The sequence below is a fragment of the Oratosquilla oratoria genome, chromosome 23 (genome assembly GCF_046742065.1).
Source record: "Oratosquilla oratoria isolate Oo_2021 chromosome 23, ASM4674206v1, whole genome shotgun sequence".
Lineage (NCBI taxonomy): Eukaryota > Metazoa > Arthropoda > Malacostraca > Stomatopoda > Squillidae > Oratosquilla > Oratosquilla oratoria.
Window position 1 is genome coordinate 19,189,841 of NC_134799.1, and position 11,021 is coordinate 19,200,861.

General features: G+C 37.1%; 1 protein-coding gene across 7 annotated transcripts in view; it reads right to left on the reverse strand.

Moving 5' to 3' along the window:
* LOC143038003 (BTB/POZ domain-containing protein 3-like) overlaps positions 1-10,612 on the reverse strand; it is a 48,987-nt gene extending 38,375 nt beyond the window's left edge. For 2 of the 7 annotated variants that reach the window (XM_076206819.1, XM_076206813.1), the window contains exons 1-2: positions 10,361-10,499; positions 1,185-1,320 (exon numbers count right to left, since the gene is read on the reverse strand). In XM_076206819.1, coding sequence (XP_076062934.1) covers positions 1,185-1,298 — 114 coding nt within the window. In that variant the 5' untranslated portion in view covers positions 1,299-1,320; positions 10,361-10,499. The other 5 variants (XM_076206815.1, XM_076206817.1, XM_076206816.1 and 2 more) reach the window with 5 other exon arrangements.
* Between the last annotated feature and the right edge of the window lie 409 nt (positions 10,613-11,021).

Consider the following 11,021-nt stretch of genomic DNA (forward strand, 5'->3'; position numbering starts at 1 on the left):
CTCCTTATCTTCTCTATTTTTGCATGAAGGGACAAGGTGGGAGGACTGGTATTAAAGTGAAGTGGCTGGCCCTGCTGTGGATGTGCTATGTCTTGCTGCATTGCTTGTGACCCAGGCAATGGGCAGGAAACAGGGACGACCTTTCATCTATGAGGAGCTAAGATGAAAGGGAAACACATGGGTGATGGATAGGAGTAGGATGGGTTAAGGTGGGTGTGTAACTTGGATGGCCTCCCTTATTAGGGGGGAAGAAGCTTTTAATATATATAGATGGATTTTTCCATAAAATAAACCTTTGGGTACACTATGTATAGAATGTAGTTAAAGATATAGATGATACTATGATGCAAGGATGGGAGGAGGTGGGGGATGGGGGAGTAGGGAGTGGTTATGAGTGAATATTTTGATGCAGCCTGAAGGGATTTCTCTCTTCCTTCTCTTTTTCAGCATAAGGTGACACAGAGGGGGGGGGGTCACTGATTAAGTGAAGCAGCCTTGCTGTGGATGTACTGTGTCTTCTTGCACTGTTTCTGACCCAGGGCAGTGGACAGGATACATGGATGGCCTGTCCTCCATGAGGAGCTAAGATGAGAGGGAGAAAAGGATGGTGGATGGGGGTGAAATGAGTGGGAGTGGGTGTTTGCTTTTTGACTTGGCTACCTCCTTTATACAGGAGAAAAAGCCTTTGGTATATAGATAAAATACAAATGGTAGCAACCAAGATGATTCCAAGCCATATATGATAAGATATATAAGGAAAGACTGAGAAAACTAGGATTTCCTACAATGGATGAGCAAAGATAAAACTGAGACATGATTATGATATTTGGATAAGAAAAAAGTGCAGGAAAAATAAATATGACCTATTGGTATAGGATGAAAGATCAACAAGAAGTCATACTAACAAGTTGGAAAAGCAAAACTCCTTAAAAGATCTTAAAAAGTTTGTGATACAAGTTGGATGAAAATATAATCCAGACTAACAATATAAATAGATTCAAAGCAAAGTACGATAAGCGGAGGCAAAGAGATGGGATCCCATGAACATATCTCCAACCCTGTATGTAAATACAGAGACAAATCTTATTCCACTTCACTTTGTTAGGTCTCATTATCTTAATATCCAAAATATAGCAAAGTATCTACTGTAAATATGTTTACATTTCTAAATAAAGTAATCATACCTTAAAATGATGCTCCTGGCCCTTATGCAACAACCGTATAGTAACATCACTAGATCCATCCTGACTGAAGTGGTGTTCTATGTGTTGACAAGGTCTGTCCTGTTTGGATGCCATATTTACTTTGCTTGGGATTCACCTGGAGTTAATGGGAAGACAGTGAAACACATGAGTTTTATTGAGTAACAACAAATAGCAAATTTCTTAGTTGCCTTATAAAAGCATGTATACCTATCACATTTTTTTTCAACAAAGGCCTCTTCTTCCCAAAGGTGATGGTTACTACCTTGTGTTCATAGTGGAGATGATCTTAAGCCTTAAAACATTACAAAAGGAAAGACTGTAGTATTTTCCTTTATCTATTAAGTCATAGAAAAGAGTTAATAGGAAAATAAAATTTACATGAAGTACAGGTTACATTTTCCTATCTAACTTCTCTACCATTTTTCTCACACCATGTATATTCCTTCCTTTAAAACATTGATGTAACTCTCCCTATTTTTTCTCTCATTTCCCCCAAACCTGCTCTTCTTATTAATTTCTCCATCAAGTGCAATACCTCTATCACTGACTCTAATGACTTGTCTACCCTATTTATACCACTTATATCCTGGCATTCTTTTGTAGTATTCTTCCATTTTATTTATGGTCTCTACTTCCTTCTACTTTAATTTTTAGATCAATGATTTTTGCCAGTTTTTTCTTTTACTCTCTTAGCTTATCTAAACCATCTCATTTTCCTCTTCCTACCACCTATGGACTCAACTGATCAACTATAGTGGCTCATCAGTTACAACCATAAAACTACATTATCTTTCAAAGTAACATTTTGTTAAATTTTCTATAAAAAGAGAAGCACACAAGTTATACTTGGGCAAAAAGATCAGAATTGGAGATGCTTCAAGGCTGCCTGGTGGCAATTGAATTTATAGTATGGGCACACTACATGAAATTCCCTGCTTCAAAAAGGAGGTATCATCCTTGCCTTCTCTGAGGGAGGGATTTTTTTTTTTTTATATTACACCTAATCAAATCAATTTCTGTTCATATAATAATAAAATAATTCCATATTAAATACTGGGGTATTTTTTTAGTTTCGACCATGGGCGCAATATAGCAATAGAAAATTAATTACTAATTTTGTAAATTAAAATGTATCAACGTAATATGCAACTTTGTGGGTGGAAATGAAAATAAAAAATACCTTGCTACAAGCAAATATGCTAATGAACGAAGTCGGTAGCATAGGATCAGGACGCCATCTTGTCGTCTGTCAATTGACGGCCTCGGTACTTCTGATAGTACCTCGCCAGGTACATTTTCTTGAAGGAATGTTATGGAGTGGAGATACTGTACATGCATTCCTTCAAGCTGCAAGAACTTTGTATACCCCACAAGCTGAGAGTGGTTAAAAAGCCCGCCAACATCTCTCACGATGACGACAACGAGGACGAGCTGGATGACATTTAATTTGCAGGTAATGATTTATTAAACACAGGTTAGGTTAGGTTAGTTTAGTTTAGGTTAGATGAATTTATCATCCTTTCATTTCTTCAATGTCGACATTTATCAAAACAAACATGGCGTACCATTCGTCCGACATGACTTCATTACTTACGAAATCTGTTTTAGCACCTTTTTTTTTTTTTTTTTCCCCGCTCACAAAATTGCATATTACGTTGATACATTATAATTTACAAAATTAATAATTAATTTTCTATTGCTATATTGCTCCCATGTTGACTGGCCTTGGGTCCTCCTATAAATTTCTCTGGGAAGAAATGTTGTACCATTATTTGAGTTGTACTAGTGTAAGATTGTTTCTATGCCCCCAGTTTATATGTAGAAAGGGAACTGTTACCATCTGTCATCTCTCCTCATGTAAAAAAAAATTGAGAAAATACAGCTGAATAAGATCTTGTGCCTGGTCGAAAGGCCAATGTCAGCCCTGGTGATGAAGGTGTTTCTAAGTTTTGAAGATTGGCAGCAGAGATATGATGTCTATCTCTTAGATCACCACTTGCAGGTAGCCACTGTTAATTCCAAAGGTTTTTTTTCTATATATATATAGAGAAATCTTAGGTCTGATCTAGAAATTATGTGCCAGGACCCTGAGGCTGCACCTCCAAGTGAAAGCAGACTTGACGATGAGTAATGGGAAGATATTTTCCGAAGAAATCCCTCTTGCAGGACAACCACATAGCTACAGGTGGCCAACACTGGTTCTTACCTAAAATGTAATGCTGTATCAATAATCACAAAAACAAATCTAATATCAAATATCTTTTACTATACAAATACAGGAAAATTATTTATAGACTGCTACTGTATAAGAAATGTCCTCATAGTATCTATTCTCTTCCACAGCAGTAGAGGCTGATATTCCACTGTCACAAGATCCTGTTTAACATTGCAGAAGTGTGGGGGCTTGTCTCAACCCAACACATATGCTCAGGTTTCATATCAGGGGACCTGTAACCCTTGGAGTGTAGTGTTGGGAAGGAACAAATTGACAGGAATGCACTCCCTGCAACAGGCCTAGCAAGCTGGCAAGGAAAAACTAAATGCTGAAGTAACAAAAGACATCACACCTGGACAGACCCAAACATCTCTCCTTGGGTATGTGGAATAATGACTCAGAACCCCAATGAACATTCTCATAGGAAACAGCAAATGGTCATAGCAACAACACTAAGCATTTCTACACTTAGAAAGAGGAGGAAATCATTGAGATGATGAAAATGTGTAAAGTGGAGGTTCTCGGGATGTGTGAGACAAGACTCAAAGGTGACAGCAAGAAATCAGTGCATGACAATTACAAGTTGATATACAGTGGTGAAGAGGATGGCAGGTATGGTGTGGCATCTGGCACCCAACATAGCAGGAAGAATGGGTGGCATAAGAAGATAAGATAAGATGAAGAATTTGGGGTCACATCATTGTTAAAGGATGTGGAAAGATAAAAATTGAGATGGCATGGACACAACAAAAGAATGGATGGCAACTGAAAACCTATAAAATACCTTGAGTAGAAGCTGCAAAGGAGAACACCTGTTGGCAGGCCAATAGTGAGATGGATGGAAGGAGTGCATTACAGACTGAAGTGATGAGGCTTTGAGATGGAACAAGTAGAAGAGCAGATGTATAAGGATCTTAACAGATGGAGACAGATTGTGAGGAGTGATGTCTGTGTGTTCTGCACACCTTTTGTTGACACCCCTTCTAACATTTGGGGCCTGTTTGTCCCCTTCATTTCCTTCCATTTTCCTCAGTAATTACAAAGGATTACAAAGGCGGGGCATGCCGACAGGAGACCTTTTGGTCCATATCTAGGTCAGATGCGAAAAAAAAAATCATAATAATAAAATAATAAATAAAAACTATAATAATGTAAATAACAAAATACATAAATAAATGCATAGGTATAGTTAAATAATAAACAGGTAAATAGTAAATAATAATAAATTGACATATAATTAATAATAAATGAAAATCAGACAAATGATAACAAAACAAAAACAAATAATATAAAATAAATTATAATCATTACAGCATCTTGCTTAGGTATTTATCTAAATAATTTTTAAAGCTTCAAACTGAACTACATTGCACTACCTGTGCAGGAAGTCCATTCATTAACTACCCGGTTGGCAAAGTTGTTTCTACCTACTTCCAAACTGAATCTATTTCCGGACAGTTTGAGACCATTGTTTCTTGTCTGATTCTCATTCAATGTGAAAATTTGGTCACTTTTGATGTTGTCAATTCCCTTTAGAATTTTAAAGACCTGTATCAAGTCACCTCTGAGTCTACGCTTTTTTAGGGAAAACAGATTCATATGTTTTAGTCGATTTTTGTATGATTTATTTTTGATATTTGGAATAAGTTTTGTGGCTCGCTGTTGTACTTTTTCCAGTCTGTCAATGTCTTTAATGAGATTCGGTGACCATACGGAAGCAGCATATTCCAAATGTGGACGAACTAACGATTTATATAGCTTGTTAATGAGTGATGGACTTTTGAAATCAAAAGATCGCACAATCAGTCCTAGAATCTTATTTGCTTAATCAGAGGCTGAAATACACTGCTTGGATGATTTGAGGTCGTTACTGATAATTACGCCGTCCTCTCATTTTATGCAATGGGGGGACGGAGAGGGGGGGTCGCCGATTTAATGAAGCGGCCTTGCTGTGGATGTGCTGTGTCTTGCGACACTGCTTCTGACCCAGGGCAGTGGACAAGGTGCAGGGATGACCCGTCATTCAGGAGGTGCTAAGATGAGAGGGAGGGTGGAGGGGTGTGGAGTGTATTCAGGGATGGAATGGGTGGGAATGATTTTATGCCTTTTTCTTTTTGGCTACTCCCCTTGTAAGAGGGAAAAAGCCTTGGTATATGTATGTACTTTTGTTAACGAATTTCCAAATAACTTGTAATCGTACTTACGCTTATTTTTACCTATGTGCATTACCTTGCATCTACTTGTGTTAAATTTCATTAGCCACTTTTCAGACCATTGCTGTAATTTATCTAAATCTTCTTGAATATCTAATTGGTTTAAGTGATCATTTGCCATTCTGCACAGTTTTGTATCATCAGCAAATTTGGAAGCAGTAGATTTGAGTCCATGGTCTATATCATTTATATATACTATGAATAGAAGTGGCCCAAGAACGGAACCCTGAGGAACTCCACTTGTAACATTTTTCCAGCTAGAAGTTTTTCCATTTAAAACAACTCTGTTTTCGACCATTCAACCAATTACTAGTCCAACTTAATAGGCTACCACTTATTCTGTGTAAAGCTAATTTAGTAAGTAGTCTTTCGTGTGGGACAGTATCAAAAGCTTTTGCAAAGTCTAGATATATTAAATCTATATTGTTTCTTTTGTCATAATTTGAGATAACTGTGTTGCAGAATTCGAGTAAGTTAGTCATGCAAGAACGTTTCCGTCTGAAACCATGCTGGCTATCATTTATCAAACGGTTACTTTCTAAATGATGTTCGATAGCATCTTTGATGATAGTTTCCATTATTTTTCCTACGATTGAAGTCAAACTTATAGGCCTATAGTTATTTGGTTTCTTTTTGTCACCTTTTTTGAATATGGGAGTAACGTTAGCTAGCTTCCATTCTCTTGGGACATCTCCGGATATGATGGATTTCTTGAAAATAATTTCTAATGGAACAACAATCTCATTTTTCATTTCCTTTAAGATTCTTGGATGCCAACCGTCAGGCCCTAGTGTTTTATTAACTTTGAGTTTATCTATACACCTTTTAATTTTTTCTCTTGTTATATTTACCGTAGTGAGTAAGTTTACCCCAGACTTTTCACAGGTTTCAGTTTGGAGTTCACTTTGAGGTGTTTTGTTTACGAATACCGAGCTAAAATAATTGTTTAAGATATTACACATTCCTTCATTTGAATATTCAAGTTGACCGTCAGCAGATAATAGTGGACCAATGTGATTCCTAACAACCTTTTTATCTCTAATGTAACTATAGAATTCTTTGGGATGCTCTTTGGAGTTATCAGCGATGTTCATTTTGTATTGTCGTTTTCTTTTTCTTATTGTCTTTTTTAAATCTCTATGTATTGATACATAATTTTCAGTCATTATATGCACCCGAGCACTTATATTTCTTATAAGCCTGTCTCTTTTTAGCAATACTTTTTTCAGTTTCTTTGTCGAGCCACTTTGGGCGAGCCTGATTTGGGGGACGTCTGTCCTTAAAAGGAATGTAAGTATGAATCATCTTAGTGAGCGTATTTTGAACTATTTCCCACATCTGATCTACAGGTCTTTCGTTTAATTTTGCCTCCCAATCTGCAAACTGAAGCTCCTGACGTAGTCCTATGAACTGAGCTTTAATGAAATCGGGTACAGTATTTTAGAAACACAAGTATCTATTCTAAAAAATTTTAGGTGTTTGAATCTAAATAAGTTGTGATCGCTACTTGCAACGGTTTCACTGACTTCTACATCAGTTACCATGCTTTCGCGGCTAGTGATCAATAGATCGAGTAAGTTTCCATATCTTGTGGGCTCTTTTATATGCTGAATTAAGTAATTGTCGCCAAGAAAATCCCTCCCTTTCTCCTTCCCACTATACCACCATGAGCTTTCCCCTTCCCTACTAATACAACAAAGGTATTCCCTCGTTGTTGAGATCGACGAAATTTGAAATTTTCCTGGAGTTCCAAACTTCACTGTCACTTCGACCGATGTGTGTGTGTATTTGTTTTTATATATAAACACACACACACATTATAAATTATACAGGTGTGTGTGTGTGTGTATAAATATATATATATATATATATATATATATATATTAACAACCACAATGCACTTTAATTATAAGCCATCAACATCAGGACACTGAATGGAGGCCGACATGTAGAAATTGAAATGCGGTACTGCTGAGGACTCAAACTCAGCAATCACATGACAAATGCAGTAGTAACTTACCAACTATGCTATCAAGAGCTTGATAGCATAGTCGGTAAGTTACTACGGCCCTTGTCATGTGACTGCTGGGTTTGAATCCTTGGCAGTACCGCATTTCAATTTCTGCATGTCGGCCTCCATTCAGTCTCCCGATGTTGATGGCTTAGAATTAAAGTGCATTGTGGTTATTAAAATGTATCTTTAATCACTGGGACCCATTCAGTGTTGTACATATGTATATGTGTATATATATATATATTTATATATATATATATATATATATATCTTATTACGGTCTCACTAATTGCCGAACAAACCGAACAAAACCGAGAAAAGCCGAACAAAACAACAAAACCCAAACAAGGACGGGTTTTGCTCAAATGCACACTTCTATATATATATGGTTGCATTATTTGAACTATTTTCTTTAAAATGTGTGATTTCCATGTAATATGATCAAAGAGAAGTTACGTTTTTATCCTCTGCAATTTTACCGACCCCAGCTACGATTTGTCCAGCCCGCCGTCTATGATCACTGGTGGTATGGATCAAACTACACTCTTTTAAGTTTCTTACTGTTTCTTACTGCTGGATAGAGTGAGAAATAAGGAGGTGAGGAGGAGAACAGGGGTGAAAAAGGAGCTGGGAGATAGGGTTGATGAAAGAATATTAGGATGATTTGGACACATGGAAAGAATGAGTGAAGAAAGACTAGTAAAAGAGGTATGGAAGGCAGATGTGGAGAGAGTGAACATGAGGAGACGTCCTAGGATGAGGTGGATGGATGGGGTGAAGGGGGCTTTGGGGAAGAGGGGAATGTCTGTTGAGGAAGGAAGGGAGAGGACGGAAGACAGAGGTGAGTGGAGAATGGTTGTATATGGATGATGTTGTGATTGCATGAGGAGGAATGGGCGGGGGTGGGCGGTGAGGTAGTATGTGTGAGCAAATTCTGACGCAGCCCGAAGGGATTTCTCCCTGTCCCCTCCTTATATGCAAGGGGGGACGGAGAGGGGGGGTCGCCGATTAAATGAAGCGGCCTTGCTGTGGATGTGCTGTGTCTTGCGACACTGCTTCTGACCCAGGGCGGTGGGCAAGGTGCAGGGATGACCCGTCATCCAGGAGGTGCTCAGATGAGTGGGAGGGATGTGGAGTGTATTTAGGGATGAAATGGGTGGGAGTGTTTTTATACCTTTCCCTTTTTGGCTACCTCCCTTGTAAGGGGGAAAAAGCCTTGGTATATGTATGTATGTGTTAAATTACATGAAAATCACACATTTTAAAGAAAAGAGTTCAATTAATTAGACTATATGCAGTCTATTATACTAATAACACAACAGTAAGAAACTTAAAAGAGTGTAGTTTGATCCATACCACCAGTGATCATAGACGGCGGGCTGGACGAATCGTAGCTGGGGTCGGTAAAATTGCAGAGGATAAAAACGTAACTTCTCTTTGATCATATTACATGGAAATCACACATTTTAAAGAAAATAGTTCAAATAATGCAACCATATATATATAGAAGTGTGCATTTGAGCAAAACCCGTCCTTGTTTGGGTTTTGTTGTTTTGTTCGGCTTTTCTCGGTTTTGTTCGGTTTGTTCGGCAATTAGTGAGACCCTCTTATTACACCTAAGTACTATGGGTCATGATGTAAACTGTGGTTCTTGCTGTGGGTCACAGTAAAAAAGTTTGAAAAATACTGGTCTAGCTTACAGATGATTTATGATCTACTAGGAGTTTGGTAAGACATGATAATAGGTAAGAGTATCTATTTTATCCTCTGTGGAGGCAATTTTAAGGCTAGATTATGGATTAACCATTAACAAACAGCTTAATATGATTATAAACAGTAAACAAGTACATATAGCTGATAAAGTGCATGACTTTGGTGTCTCCCTTGATCACAATTTGTCCCAACCCTCAAATAAATAATGTTGTTAAGAGTGCTGGTTACCACCTAAAGAACAAGTTACAATGCTTTTATCAAGAAATATCTAGATGAGAGTTCTGTGATAAATTGTGTTATTAGTAGAGTGAACTTCTGTAATTCAATTTACTGCAATGTACTTCAGATACATCTCAAACAATTTCAAAATATTTTCAATAGAACTATGGAGTAGATTACATATTTCACCTCGAAACAAGATTGTGTTGTGTTGACTGAGCTCCACTGACACCCTGTCCCTACCAAGGCCTGAACAATTTTCAAAAGTTCAAAACTTATCTTGATTCTATTCCAGTATCATACAAACAAATTTGGTGTATCTGATTGATCTATTTTTTTCCTTTGCAATTGTTACATTAGATTAAGTTAGGTTAAGGGTTACTGAAATTTATAAAATCCATTTGCTCCTACAGAATGATTATCATTACGACGTAATATAACCTAACGTAAACGTAATTTACGTTTACGTTAGGTTATATTTGTTTAGGAGCTCTTGGACAAAAGTTTTTTATGTTAAATATCGGCGTTTGCATGATTCTGGAATCCTGTCTTAACTCATGAAGCACTTAGTACTAGTTTTCCACCTTATTTGAGAGATCTGCTGCATGTGATTCAATTATCTGATAGCATCAACACACGTAAAAACTTTGTTGGACTTGCATTGCTTGAGCCAACATTTTTTCATATTTTCTAAACTTGCTACACCTAGATTTTACACCTGCCTTCTACTTTACAGCATACATATTGAGAACATTAGTTTTTATGCAAGTTGAAGACTTACTTGTTCTTCAAATATGATCAGGAAGGCTTGACAGTTTGAGAAAGATATGCTCTTTGATAAGAATATTTTTATCAAGCTCCAATATGGCTGTATCGACCTGACATTTTGAAATCAAATTTCCCAGTAAAGTTATATTTACGGTATGTCAGCCTTTTTCACTAAGCTCATTTCGTAAGAGTTATTTTTGGTCTTCCTTCTGTGCCCGAAAGTAATACTGTAAATTCTGTAATCATTGTCAACTGGTGTAACTTAAAGGAATTCCTCTCGAACTACTTTCTACTTTACAATTGTCGTATACCAACTTTAAAACTATCACATATCAGTATGTTGTTTGGATTGAGCAAATTAAATTATATTATGTTTGTATTTTTAAGAGTTTTTGTTTAAGTTTGTATCTCTAAGAGGGTAGAATGACTAAGGACTGGAGGAATGCCTGTATAATTCCACTTTACAGTGTGTTGAGTGTAGTTGGGAAGGCTTATTGGAGGGGCTTTGATAGAGAGGATTAGGAGAGGAACAGAGGGATTAATTTATGAGGAACAGTGTGGGTTTAGGAGAGGCAAGGTTGCGTGGATCAGGTTTTTGTAGTAAGACAGATATGTGAGAAAGTTTTAGTAAAAGGTAAGGATTTTTTTTTGTCATGGATTTGGAAAAGGCTTAT